The sequence below is a fragment of the Engystomops pustulosus genome, chromosome 5 (assembly GCF_040894005.1).
Source record: "Engystomops pustulosus chromosome 5, aEngPut4.maternal, whole genome shotgun sequence".
NCBI lineage: Eukaryota > Metazoa > Chordata > Amphibia > Anura > Leptodactylidae > Engystomops > Engystomops pustulosus.
This window is the reverse complement of record NC_092415.1, coordinates 175,120,542-175,140,286: the sequence shown is the minus strand read 5'-3', so window position 1 is coordinate 175,140,286 and position 19,745 is coordinate 175,120,542. Positions and strand designations below refer to the sequence as shown.

The 19,745-nt window shown below is 39.0% G+C and overlaps 1 protein-coding gene across 12 annotated transcripts in view; it reads right to left on the bottom strand.

Moving 5' to 3' along the window:
• The window catches only part of LOC140133559 (sodium channel protein type 5 subunit alpha-like), a 286,670-nt gene that overhangs the window by 15,537 nt on the left and 251,388 nt on the right, over window positions 1-19,745 (bottom strand). For 7 of the 12 annotated variants that reach the window (XM_072153872.1, XM_072153869.1, XM_072153875.1 and 4 more), the window contains 3 exons: window positions 18,871-18,996; window positions 5,032-5,307; window positions 515-571 (listed from right to left, as the gene is read on the bottom strand). In XM_072153872.1, coding sequence (XP_072009973.1) covers window positions 515-571; window positions 5,032-5,307; window positions 18,871-18,996 — 459 coding nt within the window. Of the gene's footprint in view, window positions 1-514; window positions 572-5,031; window positions 5,308-18,360; window positions 18,484-18,870; window positions 18,997-19,745 lie in introns of all 12 variants that reach the window. The other 5 variants (XM_072153881.1, XM_072153873.1, XM_072153876.1 and 2 more) reach the window with 2 other exon arrangements.

The window sequence follows — 19,745 nt, the reverse complement described above, 5'->3', positions numbered from 1 at the left end:
TGCATCTTCAGATTTCATTTTATTTATAATGCTGGGACTATCTACCTGCATACAGATATGTTTTGGAGATGTCTAAGAGCTTCTATCACATGGTGGTAATAGCTTTATATAGCTGTGGCCTCTGTTTAAAATGATGACTTCATCCAGACCCCCCCCCCTTATAAACACACTATAAGAATATATTATATATATATATATATTATTTATTAATTATTATTTCAGTTTACTTTAAGCATTTTTTTCCAACTATTTTCAACACTTAAAGCTGAAATAATCATACTAAGCCATGACCTGTTAAGCACACCTTTAGCTAACTATCAACAATATCTAATACAATCATAAGTCTGGCATAGGCCATGTATGCAAATTAAGCAAAAATTCTAAAATATGCATGAAAAATGACTACATTGTTCAATGAGTACCACATTTTTGCATAAATTTAAGAAAATCTCCCTAAACGGAAATTGACTTGATTATGCGATTACTTATAAGACCTTTAGAAACGTATACTGACTATTGCACGTGAATCCACAGCGGCATACATAATATCCATCCATCCTTTAAATGTTGCCTGAAAAATAAGAGAGAGAATTCAGTATAGAATTTTTTTTTCCAGTTCCTTTATTTTTGTACTATTAGTGTTTTGTGCCACATCTGATGCTTGTTTATGTTACGTTTTACAATAATGAAAAGCGCCTGTACACCGAACAGTATCTGACCCAATGTCGAGGCGTACATCACAAAAGCTCTTTGCATTAGCATTTAATAGCCAATTTACAATGGTGGCCAGGTCTTTAAAAAAAAAAAAAAGTGTACAAAGCCTCCTATTCTGTTTTCAAGAGGAAACAGCTGTGTCCCGCCACAAGGGAGAAACACAGAACAATAAGGAAATAAAACACACTGTCAGAATGCCAGCAAAGTATCACCATGTCTGCATATTACATATTGCAGCAATTAGCACCGTTTCTGTGTCTATGTAAATAATGCATTGCTAGGCCGCTATGTCATCCATGGCGTGGCGTCAGCACCGGCTCCACAATCCCAGCAATGAAAATGATCAAGCCATGATGCACAAGACATTCCTTCATCACTGCTGTCTTTTTGAGTACCAGAAAATAAAATATGAAGGTTGCAAAAATAATTATTGAGTGATGGTTAATGCAGGAAAATGATCTCTGCACCAACACTTGACTAAAACAGATGTAACTCATATAAAGGTTATAAATTGTCTCCGCAACTTTAATAAAGTTGTTGCACTCGTAAAAAAAAGCTGTAAATTGAAACATAATAGGAAGAGTAATACAATACTTTTCTTTAACAATGGTATTATCCTGTATTCACATGATTCTTTTAGATTTTTCAGCATTTTCAGCACTTTTTTTTAACTTGTACAATAAAAAATACAGTTTGTATGTTGCTTACCGTATATACCGACCCGAGTATAAGCCGAAACACCTAATTTCAACTCAAAAAACTGGGAAAACCTATTGACTCGAGTATAAGCCGAGGGTGGGAAATGCATTGGTTACACCCTCCCAGTATATAGTCTGCCAGCCCCTGTAGCATACAGCCTTCCCAGCCCCTGTAGCATACAGCCTGCCCAGCCCCTGTAGCATACAGCCTGCTCAGCCCCTGTAGTAGGAAAAAAAATAACACTGTACTCATCTTTCCGACGTCCCCCATAGGTCCTCTTCTGTCTCAGACTGTCCCAGACATAAGAGGACCTACAGGTGATGTCAGAAAGTTGAGTTTTGACTTTATTTTTTTAGTTGACTCGAGTATAAGCCGAGTTAGGGTTTTTGAGCACAAATTTTGTGTTGAAAAACTAGGCTTATACTCGAGTATATAAGGTATTTACTATTGGGTCTTTACTAAAGGGTCTTTGAGGGTCATTTATTTTATCTCTGTGTGTTTTAGATTTTTGCCTTTTTTTTTTGCTTTTGCCTGTCTTTTTTCCATCTGCTTCTTTGCTAATTTATAAATCTCACTTTTTTGTGTGTTAAATGAGTTTTTTTTTTCAGATTTCTTTTTGAGACATTTGTTACAATTGTCGCAAAAATGTCACACAAATGTCTCAAGTCATTTCTTTCCATTTTCTAAGTTTTCTAAGTATGGTTTGGTCTGGAGCTTGGTCTGTCGCAAAAAAGAAAAAACAGTAAGAAAAATAAAGATCACTGATCCCCTTTGAATTACCGTACTTTATTTTGGGAAGGAACAGTATTTCTTGGGCACCAAATGCACCAGGTATATTCCAAATGGCAGAGCAGGAAGCCTTCCCATCCCTGCTCTGCCATATCTTTAAATTTGATTGGCGTCCTGTGCAGAATGCCGGACAGCTTCCTGCTGTTTTCTGGTTCCTCAAACCACCATATTGGGAGAATGAATTACATCCCAAGCATTGCATGAGGTGTGTTAATGGGAACTATCAAGCAGTTTGGATCACCAAACCACCATCAAGACTTTATATAGGGCCACATCACAGAGACAACTTGGCGTGGATTTGGTTACATAGGTCCGAATGAGCCGCCAATGTATGAGCAGTCCCACCGGAGAGGCCGAGGGAAATACCCAACTCCCTCCGATTCAATTTCACCCCTGTTTTTAGCTGATTTACCAGTTATCATAAACCTATCACCTATGTATCTAAAAAACAGAAGCTCAGAAATTTCTAAACATGTTAAGCCTTTGTACATTTTCCCAGCATGCACGGTGTGTGCTTCAGTGAGCTTAATGATAGAAATGTATATCCCTGCAGTAGACCAAACACATAGAAACTTCTATTCTGCTTGAGGAGATGGCACCTGGAAATGCATTTTCCACTTGTCCAATCAACTAGAATCAGGAAATTTATAGTCTACAATCTCTAATTTTCTTTTTCTTCATGGCTACTTTTCCAATCACTGATGATTTTTTACCATAAAACAATTTTCTGATTGAGCACAGCACAAATAAAACTGCTCTCTGGAAGCCTAATGTAATTCCTCCTACAGCTTCCTACAGAAATAAAGGAGAATTAAACTGTGTGCCTGGTTTAATGATTTCAGGATTAAACAAGGAAGATGTCAAAAGCTGAATTATGGATTAAAATTGTTAAAAATACTAATAAGGAAACTTTATCAGTAGTAAAAATAGTAATAGGGTGACTGTATCATGGCAAGAACATGTCATTGTATATGAAACCCTGACAGCTTGTGGTTTAGAAGCCGTACCTTGTGACCCCAATATTAAATCTAGATTATTATATACCATTTTTTTTTCAGGACTATAAATCACACTTTACTATGAGATGCATCCCAAATTTAGTCATCTAATAAGAGGAAAAAATATATAAACACAAACACACTCAGCTCTGCTACACACATTCACATGAGCACACTTCGTTCTGCTACACACATTCACATAAACAAACTCAGTACTGCTACACACGTTCACATGAGCACACTCTGCCGGGCTACAGACATTCACATGAGCACACTCATCTCTGCTACATGTGTTCACATGAACATACTCCGCACTGCAACACACGTTCACATGAGCACACTTATCTCTGCTACACACGTTCACATGAACACACTTATTTCTGCTACAAACATTCATTCATATGAACACATTCACCTCTGCTACACATTTTCATTTGAACACACTCATTTCTGCTACAGACGTTGACATGCACACACTCATCTTTGCTACAGATGTTCACATGAACACACTCAGCTTTGCTACACATGTTCACATGAACACACAGCTCTGCTACAGACATTGACATGAACACACTTATCTCTGCTACACATGTTCACATGAACACACTCAGCTTTGCTACACATGTTCACATGAACACACAGCTCTGCTACAGAAGTTGACAAGAACACACTTATCTCTGCTACACATGTTCAAATGAACACACTCATCTCTGCTACACATGTTGACATGAACACACTCAGTTCTTCTACACATGTTCACATGAATGCACTCATCTCTGCTACATACACACCTATATCTCTTTATACACAGTACCAGCTGTGACTTAGTCTCTGGCCCTATGCTGAATGAAAGATTAGAGAGCATTGCAGGAAGCATGTGATCGGTCACATGCTTCTGACATCACGCCAAGTTCTGTAGATAATAACCATGTTGGGACAGCTGTGAGAGAGAAAGAGCAGAACAGAAGCTCTTTCCTTATAGAGTAAATGTTAAGCAAAGCTTTACATCAAGAGACGTAACAGCACCGGCCGCCAAAACTACACCAGGTCTGACATGGCGTGGTATAGTTGTGCTTCTCCACCGGAAATGTGCATAGAAGCGCTGATAAATCTCCCCCATTATGCCTACTTGTAAATAATATGTAAATATTGACTATTTTTAGGTTAGCCCACATGTGTCATGGGAGTTAGAGGAGGATACCAAGGAGATGACACAGGGAAGGCTTCAGAGGGTACTAGATGTGGTGACAAGCTTCTAATCTTACTTTGCTTATAGAATAAACATTAAAGGACATCTACCACCAGGATGAAAGACTGTATGTAAATGAGCCTGAGGGTCTCCAGGCTTTATTAACACCTATGGAGCCTGGAGCCCCTCAGGCTTATTTGCATACAATCCTTCATCCTGGTGGTAGATGTCCTTTAAGCAAAGCTTTAAAACACAATCTTTATTACACAGAGGGTGGAGCTGTTCCTGACCTATTACAATGTGATCTGTGGGTATTGTGGGTATAAGACCCCCCTCCAATCTAATAATCTAAAGGCCCATATTATATATATATAGCAGTTTGATCCCTTAGCACACCAACACCAACCCATGCTATGCTGGTCCTTGTCATTTGCTTTTTTTAAACTCCTGCAGCTTATACCCAAGAGATCAGTTCAGCCTCAGTTTACGAGACCAGTAACATGGTGCAATAGTCTTGGAAGAAGACTAGAGAAACAGGGCAATTTTCTTTATTTCCTGCCTTTAGAAAACAAAATCCTTTTTTTCATAATTCCTTGACATTCGAACATGTATTTTTCACTTCAAATATGACATAATACTTACCACTTGTAGAAGAGCCAAATAACCCGCCCCAACATTATCAAAGTTGACTTTGACTTTGGTCCAGTAAGCCTCTGATGCATTCAACATCTCACACATCGTCTTGTTGTCTACAATAGACACATCAATCTCCGTCCTGTTCTCGGCATACACACATTTTCCAAATTTTCCAGCAAATAGATTAACTCCCATGATGCTAAAAATTAGCCAGAAAATGAGACACACTAGCAGGACGTTCATGATGGATGGGATCGCCCCAATCAAGGCGTTCACTACAACCTTAAAGAGGAACAAAGTATAATTAGCCATTATTATTAGAAACAAATGCAAAAAAATTTCTAAAATTGGAATACAAATCTCAGTCAGCTTGATTTTATATTTAGCAAAATGGTTATGACTTAGTATTGTAGGTCTTGTAGGTTGAATGTTTGTTGTAAGTTTTCGATAAAGACTATTTTAATCATTTTGTAATTATATCAATATTATGGAAATTAATTTGCAGCTTCAATAAAATCAAGCTTTATGCGTCTTTATCATCAAGTTTTACTTTACTAGAAAGATTCATTCCTATAGTACTTACAATTCTTAAGAAAACCGAAGTGACATTTGCAGAAAACAAACAGTATGTGATTTAGTGGCAACTTTGATTTTGTAAAATTTGGTAAAAAATTGACTGTCACAGTAACTTTTTTTAGGAGTCACCAATTTGAAGAACCAAACGGCCAAATAATATCTTTAGTTTTTTTTAAATTTTATTTTCTAAGACTTATTAAAGTTTACTACATACTGAAGTCTACGGCAAATGTTAAAACAGAAGAAATGCTTGTTTAGAAAGAGAAAGCTTCATAAATATATTCATACCTAATGATATTTGTGAAGAGGCACAAATGTCTTTTGGACATGGTTTGTTTTCAAGGTATGAAATTATTTAAAAAAAAATTTAAGATATTTGCATTTTTCTGCTAGAATTAGAATAATCTTGACCACAACGATATTTAGGCATCCGTGTCACTTCACACAGTACGAGGTGTGGTATGAATACATTTAGATATTTTTCATGAAAATCAAAAATATCATAAATTACAACATCACAAGCTTCACTAGAATATGTTGTGACAAAAGATCAACGGATACTTCTTATTTCCTGTTAGTGCTTCTATAAATCGGACATGTAATGTAGATCCCAGATACCTAAGTAATTAGGGAAGACCAACAGATCTTCAATAATTCGATCTGTTATTATTTAGAGATAAGATAATCCAGATATAGAGAAACAATGGTCACAACATATTTGGAGTGGTTTGTGACTGGTTGTCATTACGAGCCGAGGAAACATGCTGGTTACATTTAATAAGTGATATGGAAACTGATAGAATGTTTCTTTACAAAAGTTTGCTAACATTTTCAACCATTCACAATCAATATGTTTTCCTTCATGGGGACATAAATACAAGACTTTAAACTGTGGTTCTCAAAAGTGTCATTTACTGGGTTCGCTTCTAGGCAACTCTTAATGTTCCGACGTTATGATAGCAGCCAATTTAAGTGGTTGTATCAAGTTGGCATGGTATCTACTCTCCACAAGACAAGGGATAACAAGGTGATCACTGAGTCCAGCTGCTGGAGCTCCACCAATCATGAAAAGCAATCAGCAATCTGGAGAACAGGGGTTCCGATCTCACGAATTGGTGGAGTGGCAGGACATGCATGTGCCCTACCACTCCATTTATTATTATGAGGCCTCATGCACACAATCGTTGCTTCTATATCCTCATGCACATAGCTGAGGACTCCTCAGCCCTGTGTCTCAGCCTAAAACTGCTAAGAAAAAACTCGGAGAAGGTCCTACTCTTGGTCGTGTTTGAAGCTCTGTCATAGAAGTCTATGGAACTGTGAAAAACACAGCTGACACACAGTGGGGCTCAGTTACTAAGCAAAGTGCAAACTGCCTGTGTAGTGTGCAGAGGGCTCCAGACTCAGGATTTCGGCGCACGTTCTGGATGAATGCACTACCCCGACAGAGTGGACCACTTTCTTTAGATGCACCTTTAACATGGGGCGTGCAACACATTTTTGTCGGGCTTTGCATGAAAAATCTGGGGTACAGTTCGATGAGCACCGGTACGCCCCCTTGACTTGATATTCACAAGGACCTACTTTGTAGCCACACAAAGGAGGCAAGGGGGAAATATTGTTGACACACGGTCCTAAAAAAACGTTTTTTACAGCCGTGGAGAAAAAATTATTGTGTGCAGGAGGCTTAAGAGTGTTGGACATAGCTATCTCAGGCACTCGCATAGACAGTCAGCACAGTGCTCGGCTATTTACAACACTCCCATACTATCGGCTGCCCCTCCATCAACTAGATTTCCGTTCTATGGATTGAACATTTGATCCTCAATGATCAGTTTGTTATCTCCTATCCTGTGTAGGAATTGGCCACCAAAGCAATTCCATTAAGGCCCCTTTCACACTGCCATTGTGGGGATGTATGGGGATATACGTCCCCTTAGACACCTATGGCCCCGGCTGCAGTACAGTGCAAACACATCTGTGCCACCATAAGGCACCGTGCAAGGAAGTAAGAAAGAGTAGGCTCAATCTTAGCCCTTCTCCTCTCCAGTGCGCAGCCGTGTGCTCACCCGGTTGATGCCCAGGCAAGCACATGGCAGTGTGAATAATAAATGGAATATTAGATTGTTAAAATTTGCCGTAAATGAATGCACCCTAAAAGATGAACAGGAAAAAATAAGCAATACAACATTTATGTTTTGTACAGCTGGGGCTAGTTGGCCCAATAATGCAGTTTGAGAACCACCAACCATAACAATAGTAATGTATTAGGAAAACTAGAAACCACATTAGAAGTAGCACTACAAAGTTCAACCATTTAGACATTAATTTCATAATTCATTAGACAAATCAGTGTTAACATTAATATGTGGACACCGCAAATTACACATTAATAGAATAGACAAACAATTTTACAGCAAGGGCTTGCGAGTAGTTATCCTTAGTAAACTGTATTAATATTAGTGGCCAAGCTTCATCGCAGTGTAGGCAAGAGTTATATGGCGGCAAGTTAGAGGACAACTGCATACCAATGCTTCTGCAAATAGTCTATATTTCTAAACCTCAACTTTAATATTCTCAAGGGAACCCCAAAAAATAACCTGACCCCCTTGTGACATGTCTGTTTTAAGTAAGTACTTGTATTTCCATAATATAACAAATCTGGTATAGCTTCAAACTCTTTGTGATGCAGTCTCCGTTATTCCTCCTAAAATATATACATAAATATTAATTTACCCCTCCCTGTGACTGATTGGATGTGTATAGGGACACACCCAGCTGTCAATTTACTAATGCTGTATATTTCTAGGTGGTATAACAGAGACACACAACAGAATTGTAGGAAAATCCAACCTCGTTATTGAACTCCTTGACACGCTGTGCTGTAGATGTAGATGCTTAGGTATTGAAAGCAACCTGTCACCACTGTAAACCCCCCCCCCCCATACCCCACCCCCAAGCCCACTAATTGTATCTTCTTTTGTTAAATGTTTGTTCCCAAGAGGTGTTTTTAGCATATTTCTAGGTTGCAGCATGAATGAAAAATCATCTTTTATTCTTTTGTAGGAAGCAGTCAGACAATCATGCAACTCCACCTTCTGCAGTCAGGTAACCCCGCCTCCTGCAGTCAGGGAACACCACCTCCTGCAGTGAGGCAACCCCACCTCCCGCAGTCAGGCAACCCCACCTCCAGCAGTCAGACAACCCCACCTCCAGCAGTCAGACAACCCCACCTCCAGCAGTCAGACAACCCCACCTCCAGCAGTCAGACAACCCCACCTCCAGCAGTCAGACAACCCTGACTCCTGCAATCAGTCTGCTCTGCCTACTCCATGCATCTGAATTCCTGCAGATCTAGGTGGCAGGGCTGGGCCAGATGTCTGGAGTGGGCAGAGCAGCCGGAGTGCAGAAGGCAGGGTTACCCGACTGTCTGACTGCTTCCTACAAAAAATTTCTGTAACCTAGAAATATGCTAAAAACACCTCCAGAAGACGGTACCATTTGTAGGCTTGGGAGGATGGGGCGTTTAGTGTGGTGACAGGTTCACTTTAACGGTCAGCGCAACTACATAATTGGGGTTGAACCTGCAATGGGAACCAGGGATGTCATCTGTAACTAGGTAATTAAAGCTCCAAACAGTTCATCTACAGCACGGAGCTGATGCCGGTTTAGCTAACAGAAATATCTGTATAAACCCAATCAAACATGGTTTTATGAAGTTGGATACATGGGGATCATCTGATCGTAGAGCTTCCTTCATTCCAAAAAGGGTGCGTCATGATGTGACAGCTCATTTAAAAAATAATTATAGAAAAATTCAATGTATAGCTGATTGGCCAAATTCTATCTCTACTGATGTTTCGAGATGCAGGGAATAAAGTAGAATAGAGTTATTATTTTCCCCAATATCAATCTGGGTAAAGTCAGATGACCTCACAGGGATTACATTCATATTGACATGTGCAGCTTTAATCTATAATGTTGTTTCCTCCAATATCCATCAACCCACCCATAGAACTATGTCCATAATATGGCCATATAGTAAAGCTGACTTTGTATATAATATGGCTACATAGCTACTTGATCTATATTGTTGATCGAATACCCAATAATTTGCATGGTTACACAGAATAGAGTAGGAACATGCAAGTTATGCAATCCAGAAGGTATCTCTGTATCTATACAAAGATGGACATTACTAGGTTAGAAGATAATGAACAGACTCCTTTATTACTACCGGAAAGTTATTCCAGACAGACAAAAATAGACAAACATTAAGCACAATGTGGATGTTAGGGCAGCATGCATGTTAATCCATATCTTAAAGAATTGTCGTGCAGAAACATAAGAAGGGTAAGGATAGAAAATGAGGGTGGGGTATTTAAATTCACAAGTAGGATTATTTTTTTCAGTTTGGTCATTGAATTATATTGTGTTAAAAATGATAAACGTTTTGTTATGGGTGCATTGTGTAAGACTCATCCGTAAAAGGAGTACAACTACTTATGTATTGTGCAGCAGTGGACATCTATGGGAACCTTTAAAGACTTCATCGCCATCTATAGCTATGATAGACCATAAGTAAGTTAGTCAGAGCAATGGGTCTCGTCTGCCAGTTTCTGGTGGATGAGGGATATATTAAGCCCTATGTTTGGAAGTTTTGCCGGTTTTCTGCCCTACATGACACTTTCAACATGGCGGACCAGTCGGGGGATGGGCTATAGCATTATAGTTTATTACTAGATCTGAAATCTCCACCAGATCCAACCTGGTCTAACCCCTAATAAATTTCCCTCAATTTCTTTTTAAGCTATTTCCTTTTTCCTTTAGACTGTTGCTTGTGTTTTTGTCTTTTATTAAAAGGGAAACCTGTCATCAAGAACAGGCACAATAAACATTACTCAACGCCCATTGTGCCCTTATTGAAAAGTGCAGTGCAGGAGTCCCAGCTTAAATCTGCCTCCTCCAACCAGTAAAATAGTTCCCCAAACTTTTTCTGTGTGGCCTCGCCCACTGGTGCGTGTCCTGCCCACTGCCGCTTGGCTCTGTTCACCACAGGATGCGTGAAATGTTGAGAAGATCTGCAATTTCCCACACAGGGCACACTGCTAAATTCACCATGTAGTGAGAGGGACAGCATTTTGGTAAAGACAGGAAGTGGGCAGTGAGAGAACTTCCTGTGTGCTCAGGCTGAGATTTGAGGAGGCAATGAGCTGTCAGTCAAAAGAAGAAGTGGTTCACTGGTAGCCTGGAGAAAACATAACTCTTCTATTCAGAATATGACTCCTTTGCACATCTGAAAAATGGCCGCAATTAAGGTATAGTGCCTTAGTGGCACTTATACCCTTTACCCGCAGGTATTACTGGTGTGAGGGGTAAAATTCTGGTAACGGGCCTTCTTTAAGTTCTTCTTAAAAAATAAGGAAATGTTTTCCCTCTTGGCAATATTGCTGCAAATCAATGACTAATATTACAAACTGGACCATGTATAGTGACCTGCACCTCTAAGACTGTAAACTATCCCATTGCATTGTGTGCCACAGCAAAGCCTCTGAATTCCTGTATATTAAGGGTGACATACTCAGGCATCACTGCCAGCTGCAAGCCTCTGGAGGCACAAGCAGGCCAAATTTTCAGACCATTATGCAGGCATATGAATTAGCTCATTGTGCAATAAATGTGTTTTAGCTCAAATGAAAAACAGTTTCACTTCGTCTGTAATTGTCCTGGAAGCCTAGACGCTTGTGCTTGATATTTTAATGTGCTGGGGCATGAAATAATTTTCTCTTGTAAGAATGCAGCATTCGCTTTAATAAAACGTTTTATAGAACTTCTTTCTATGAGGGTAATATTTTATATATGGTCTATATACACAGATGTTATAAAAAGGGGAAAATATATAATTGTCACTGTTGCTAGAAAATACGTTCATCAGTTCCAGATGTCATGGTGCCATAATAAGAACAGGAGTAACAATAGCTGAATTGTAAAAATGTGGAACCACTAAGAAAACTGATAATATATGTGTGATTAGTGATGAAGGTCTTCACGTAGGCTTTCCACCACTAGTAAATGATGCTCCGGTCACTTGGGGCGCTGTGCCGTATTTGATAAAGAATACAAGGGCAAAACGTCAGTTTTTTGGATTTTGGTGTTATTCCTTCCATCATGATGCAAGTGTACATGGATCTTTCTTTTTCTGCTATGGCTAGGCTCAGGAGATTCCACAGAGGATAAGCGTATCTGAAGCTAAACCTGGCACAGTTATATTAATGCTAAGCAGAAATCCCCAGATTTGGTCTGATGAAGGCTACTATACCCGAAACGCATTACCAATTGGATGTTTTCTGTTTACAAATAAATATTGGTTGATCTATTTCACCATCTAATCAGTTGGTTACTATTGCACCCTTTAAGCACCATTTTGTCTTCTACTCTACACAAATAAATGCTAGGTTTATGGGAGTTATCCGCCTACAATCAGTTAGGTGGTTGGTGAGCCCAACTACTGCCAAAAATGGGGAGGTATAAATACTTTTCAGACATCTTTAGATACATGTCAAAAGCTAAAATAATTAGAAAAAACCAGGATCCTAATATTAAAAATAAGCATTTTACTTTTAACCTGGACTTTATGGAGTCCTTTTTGTACTTCATTTCTAGGGTGTGGGCAGCTAAAGGCAAAATTATTCGCACTTTAGGGGCTCTAAGGTGTAGAAGCACACATAAGGTCCAGCTTACACAATAGTCCTGGATAATCCATAAACGAATGAGGTTGTCCGTGCTCCAACACGCCAGGTTTAACTGCATAGCCTCCAGGTGAGCCGACTCTCCTCCTAAGTACATCTCTAAAGTGAGTTTGGTTTTTATTTCTATTGTTATGGAAAACCTTCTCTCTCATGGGTTGTTATTTGTAAATGATAAAGTAATGATAATAAAGAACTGTGCTATAAAGGATAATGGTTGTCATTGGCGTATTATGCTTAGGCACATTTTACCAGAACTTTGCTTTGGGATATACTGATTAAGTGTGGCCTTGGTTTATAAGGGAACTAGTTTTGATGATTTAAGTAGTCCCACACCAATCCATTTTCCAGGACGGTTACACATGATAGTGATGTCCTTCTATATTCTACGAACTTTGAATACTGTCTAGTATTAACCTGAAAGGTGTCACAGTGGTGGAGAAAAGTCACCCTGGGATGTCCTCTCATCGCTTGATTAATGTCCCATTGGACAAGACCTGTGATGCTTTACTTGAAGTATGAGACATCAGTCAAGCAAGGAGTGAACCTGTTACTGTACTAGATAACAGATTTATGTGTAATATTACAGAAATGGAACATCTAAAAAAGATTAAACATATTTTTATAATTGGTGTGATTACATGGCTTCTGTTCTTATTCTAGTGCTACAATATGTAGGCAGATGCAATATGAATCGATTTGAACCTTCTTCTGACCCTACTGAGAACCCTAATTACATCACCAGCCTTAACGATGACCTGTTCGATCCCTAACTTCACAAATGCTAATTTCTAAATGATAATTAAAACTGTTTTAAATCATCAACAAGAAACCAAACATGTGTTTTAGTGCATAATAATATCCTCCATTATGAAACAATTAGCAAAGTACAACATCAAGATGACAGATAAACCAGGAGTGAGATGATTTAACAGGTCAAGACTAAGAATATTCCTTCAGCAATAACCTGACTATACAGAGTGATAATTGTGTGTCACTCTATAGTCTGCATCACATTCTAGACTGAAATCGCAACTAACCTTTCACAATCTCTTTATAAATCATTAGTAACACTATTATATGACCTGTATTCTATATTTTAGAAGTTTTTCCTCTGTTTCTTAGCTTTGGGGGTTGTGGAATAGCTACTTGGAGATCTCCCACTCATAACACAGAAAGTAGAGAAACATATGAGCAATACAATTAATCTCTTGAAATCAAAAGCATCAGCAGGAATATAAAGCACTTAGGGTAACATAGAAAGGTATTACTAGCTCCAGGGGTCTAAATCTATTCCTGTATTATTTTTTGAATTCTAAGGCTGCCTCTACTTTGCAATGCAGATCTACTGGGCTTTTGCAGCTTGTTTTACTGATGACAGGTTTCCTTTAAAGGGAACCTACCACCCCGATTCTACCTATAAAGGTAGAAGGGGTGGTAGGTGGATGGATGGGACGTGAGGAGAGCCCTTTTTTGGGCTAATCCTCACGTCCCGGGTGTCTTTTAGAAAACTTTATTGCATGTGTATGCAAATCTTTTTATGCGGCTACTGGGCGAACTGTAGACATGAGGCTACTAGTCGCGGCTACTCCAAGCCCCAGTAGCCACGTTACTCCGCCTACCAGGTAATCTTTGGCGTGCAGCTACCAGGACCTCGTTCGGGTCCCCTGCATTCTGCGCATGCGCAGAAAGTAGGCCTTCGGCTGCGCGGCCGCAGCTCCAGGGCCGGAACGGCTGCGCATGCGCAGTTGTCGGGGGACTCGGACGCGCCGAAGATTACCTGGTAGGCGGAGTAACATGGCTACTGGGGCGTGGAGTAGCCGCGACTAGTAGCCTCATGTCCGGCTACTCCACGCCCCAGTAGCCGCATAAAAAATTTGCATATACCTGCAATAAGGTTTTCTAAAAGACACCCGGGATGTGAGGATTAGCCCAAAAAAGCGCTCTCCTTCTGGGAGCTTCTGGGGCGTGGAGTAGCCGCGCAGTGTAGCCTCAGCTCCGGCTACTCCGCGCCCCAGTAGCCTCTTTATAAAATTAGCATATTAGGGCAATAAAAGCTATAAAAAGATAAAGGGGACATGAGAATTAGCCCTTAAAAGGGCTATCCTCATGTACAATAGAAGCACCTACCACCTGGATCTACCTTAATAGGTAGATCGGTGGTGGTAAGTTTCCTTTAAAAATTATGATACTTATAAATACTTATAAAAGTAGGATTTTCTATCTTCAGAAAAAAAATAAAATAACCCCTTTCTAGATTCCTTATTTTGGGACTGTCCTCCTTTACGAGCCACATAGAAGTTTTCTTGTTCTTGCAAACTCAGCTGTCCTATCTCTTACATGACAACTGATGGGGAAGTATATGTGTACATGCAGCCAGATGAATGTAACTATATACTGTAGTTTATATCATAAAAGGGGTGGGGTGCTGGCGCCGGTTTCACATTTGGGCCCATGAGCTTTCTATTATGTCCCTCTGCTCATGGTAACTGCAGTAATTTGCAGAGAAGCTCATTATGAATGTGTATTACTTAGCTGCCCCTTCCAAGCACTATAATATTTAAGTCTCCTAGGAAACTGTCACCTTGACTTTTAATAAAATAAAAACTGTTATATCATAATATTAGGATTCTTGCATTGACCAGGCTAGGAATGTAATAGCGGATAATATATTGTGCGGGGAGCTGTAGATTTGTGACTGGTGTGGGATCTATTCATTCTGGTGTGCGCCATTATTCAAATTAAGCAGAACTAAAACTGTTCAAACTGAAAGGAAATTAGAGAAAATAAACTTCGCCCTAACAATAGCTAATTACAAATATCACTAATTGTTGTTTACTGCAGCTGAAGAATCAGGGCGCGTAGCCAAGTACATTAATAGGCTTTTAACATATGCTTATTTGCCAGCGTGACAGTCAACAGGCTATGCTGGTCTCTGATTCTTTTCTATATTGGATAAAACCAATGTATGTTAAACTGCCAAAGTCAATATATTTCATGAATTCGGACGAGTATAAAGTAGTGTACAAATTACTGGTAATTATCTAGTACCGTATTTTTCAGACTATAAGGCACACCGGATTATAAGGCGCACTATCAATAAATGTCTGCTTAAACGTCTAGGTTCATATATAAGACGCACCGAATTATAAGGCGCTCCTGATTATAAAGATGAATGACCAGCAGGTGGCAGACCTGTGCACAGTTCAAGGCAGCTTTTGTCTGTTAGTATGGTTCACATATAAGGCGCACTGGACTATAAGACGCACCTTAGATTACTGAGAACATCAAAGGATTTTTTGTGCGATATATAGTGGGAAAAATACGGTATATGGGTTAATGGCAAACATGCAAGAGTTTCCTTGCAAAAGCTGCCACTTAAGTAACTTAAAGGAAACCTACCATGTGATTTGATGCGTTATGAAGCAAACATACCTTGAGAATGCTGTAGCTACACTGATGCAGGATCATATCTTGGTTAATCCCTGTGCTGAGTGGTTTGGCTGATAAAACAGATATTACATTATGATAATTAAGCTGTCTCCCTACTGTGGTTGGTTCAGTGCTTATCCTAGTACATTAGTTATTCACTGCAGGAGACAATGATGTAATCTGGCTTGTGTCTAAAGGCAGAATAATCATTTGCTGCACAATCCCCCAGCTTCTGTTTATGAGTGATCCAGTCTTGACTAACCTCCATTTGTAATTAAAAGCTAATGCCTAATGTGTTTGTCTAGGCAGCCAGCCTGACTCAGCTTTCCCAAAGTCCTGAATTTTATAATTGTTTTTTCAGCAAAACCACTCAGCTCCGGGATTAACCAAGATATGATCCTGCATCAGTGTAGCTACAGCATTCTCAAGGTATGTTTGCTTCATAATGCATCAAATCAAATGGTATGTTTCCTTTAAAGGTAGGTTGGCTTTAGGCACTGATGTTACGAGTTAGTATATCCCCCATCGTGCTTTCTATGTACTAGCACTTTATTATGAAGCTCACTATATCAGATGGTGCTTCATGCTACTCTATCTATGTACTGCCTAGTGGGTGACCTTTTAAGTTCAATTTATATATTGTAATTTACTGCCCATGTGTGCTTTTCCTCCGTGTGCCCATGTTGAATTGTGTGTCCCTTTGTGGTGTCCTCACATCCCTTGTTTGTTCATCCATTCTGTTTTTATGAGGTATACAAAATAAGAGAAAACTTTTATATTTTCATACTTTTGGCATAAAATTTACTCGTTCTTTGTAGGTGTGAGTATTGTGAGTAACTCTGATGTGTTGCACATCAGAGTCTGATCATGGTGCGATCAGGGTTTGGACATTTCAATCAGTTCAATCAGTTTTCAGTCAGAGTTTGTTCAGTGTCTCAGTTTTTCACTTGCATTTTTTGGGGGGTTTTCAATGAATTTTCAACGCATTTTTCATGCGCAGATAATGCGCGTGAAAAGGACTCAGGACTGAGCTCGATCTTTTCTATGGCGATTGATGTGTGAAAAACGCATGCCTTTTTGATGCATCTCCATAGACTTGTATGGTGCGTTTTTCACAAGCGTGACTTGCAAAAGTAGAGCAAGCTGAGATTTACACGCACGTTAAAAAAAATGCACGTGTGTGCGTGAAAAAAAAACATTGATTACAATGGGTCAGAGTGCAATGCAAGTTCTTCACGTAAAAAGCATGCGCAGAACACATGTGTGAAAAACGCAAGTGTGAAAAAGGCCTAACGGTCTACATAAATATAGGAGGATAATTGGAATGATAAGAAACCTGAAAGTTATTGGGGAACCTTCCAATATTTACCCCCTCTATGTTCCCCTAAATGTTGCGTTATTAGCTCTACTCCTATAGATGTGTATGGGGAAAACCCCATAAAAAAGCTAATTCTTCATTAAATCAATATCTAGAAACTTTTTTTTTTTTTGCTGGAAAAACAAATTTTCCCAACAGTTGGAATAATTCCTATTAGCAGCAGGAATATTCCAACAATGCCCTGCAAGGCTGATGAGAATTAAAATACTCTGTCCTGCCAATCTGTTAGCATTAATTATGGTAATTATCACTACTACTATTGTCATTGTTATTGTCTTATTTATGGTGTTTGTATTAATATCAGCAAATGTCACATAAAACGCCAACTTATCCAACGCCACAAGAGATAATTGGTGCAGGAACATCATTTGGAAAGTTTGCCTTTCGTATTCTACCTCCTTTATTTTATAATATAATAATATATATGCAGTGTCTGCCCCACCAGCTACTGTTCCATTACTAGGGAGACAATACAAATCGTAATAATTATTGAAAATTATGCAGCTAAGCAACATAAAGAAAGCACAAACATTGCCTTGTCGTTCATTATTTTTCATCAAACGGGTGGAGGGGGGGGGGGATGAAAAGCAAGGTGTAACTTACAATTGGGAATTTAGACGTATCCATAAACTGTAACAGACATGTTTTGTAAAGAGCATTTTGATAAGGACATAAACATGGAAATGACATGCAAGTGAGTGAGTATTCCATGTGCAGAAAGCAACAATTTGACAAACAAGAATGATTAATAAGGATGAACATGCTGAACAGAAATCATAATTGGCATGCCAGCAAAACAAAGAGAAAAGAAGTATTTCAGAAGAAAGTATGCAATTCATGTGTTCATGGATTTAGAACTTAAAACAATTGGTTAAATGTTACAAAAATTTGAAAACGGCATATCAGATTTTAAGTTCCATTCCCAGTAACTCATTGCATTGTTTGATGGATGATGTACCCTCGTCTGAAATCTTTTTGTTATTTGTTTCATTCTTTGTAATGGAATTTTTATTCCCATTTAAAAAAAAAAGAAAAATTTCCATACAGAGATGAAACAAATGGACCAAAATAGAAGAAACTACTGTATACCAAATGGTTCAAGCCATTTTTGTATACAGATCTACTCACAAAAAGTTCAAATAAAACGGGGTCCTTGACATGCTTTAGTTTCAAACGGATCCCAGGTTGCTGTTATAATCTTACCCTCATCCCTTCAAACCGTGATAAAGCCCTTAATGGTCTCAAAGCTCTGAGGGTCCTAAGAGATTTAATAGGACCAAATTCGGAGAATCCCAGTGCAGTTGCTATGAGGCTTATTAAAGACACCTGAATGGAGACACAAAGCAGAATCCAAGCCGTTAACTCACTTTGGTCATCTCCTTGTTACATTAATGTTGGAGAAGAGGAACCTTGTGCCTACAAAAAGCAAATATTGTTAAGTGGTTGGAAAGGAACTGCAGTCCACAGAGACTTAGAATCAGTTCAATGTACTGTTATTTCGGCACTGACTGTGAGACTATGAGAATGCCCCCATTTGAACCCATTAGACTTAGAATTACAGTAGTCTTTGACTGAAGACATTGAATTGAGTTCCACATATCTCTTCTTAGACTGCAGATCCTCGACCACAAAGAGGAAGAAGAAAAGGTTATTTCCTGTAAAAGTAAAATTGATTAGAAACATACACAAAACTTTGGTGAATTTTACCCTTACCCTCATTCCTTCAAATCTGGACAAGGCTCGTAGAGGCCTCAATGCCCTCAGAGTTCTGAGAGACTTCACGGAACCCACTTGGCCTTGGCCATTTCCAAAAGTTGCTATCAGACAAGCTACTGAAATCTGTATAGATTGAATGAAATGTATAATTATTGATCAGATGCAAGCAAATCAAATCAGAAGCCCGTCTGTTGTCTGCAGTCGTTGTCTGGTCTTGTCGTTGGTTTTCATTGGGAAAAGCGATTATTTTACAAATGAAGTTGTGAAGCAGACACACGTTATAGCAGGTGGTGATCAATATGATGTTATTAAACTAAAGTCTATCTAATACTTTTTGAAGTATTATATTTACATTGATAAGAGCTCAACAATGAAGAGCTGGAGAATGATAATCGGATTTTACAATGAGACATAGAGACATATGCGCTGCTGCCTCAGTGGAAGTTAGCGGCTTCAGTGAAGATCCGGGACGTGAGATAAATTCATCCTCAGTTGTGCCTTGGGTTTCATAATCTCCTTTGTAGTCGACAAATGAGCTAATCAGAGTGATTTTCATGGGTCCCCCTGAGATAATGATCGATCCTTCTGTGCCAGCGTTTACATACCTACTTATTTCAGGATAGTGAAAAGCCAGTTGATGAGGGCTAATAATAGAATTTGGGAATCCATGCTTCAGGGCAACCTGTTTACTCCTAACGGGTGAATAGCTTGCCTAAATGATACCCTGTAAATATGCATTTTGTGTCAATGCTAGAAAAATTGGATTAGATTTACTAAACCTAATTTTATTTTTGTTTGTTGAGTTCAGTTCACATCTAGTTTTTTTGTTTGTGTGTTGCCTATTGAATATACTAATAAAAAAAAGTACTTCT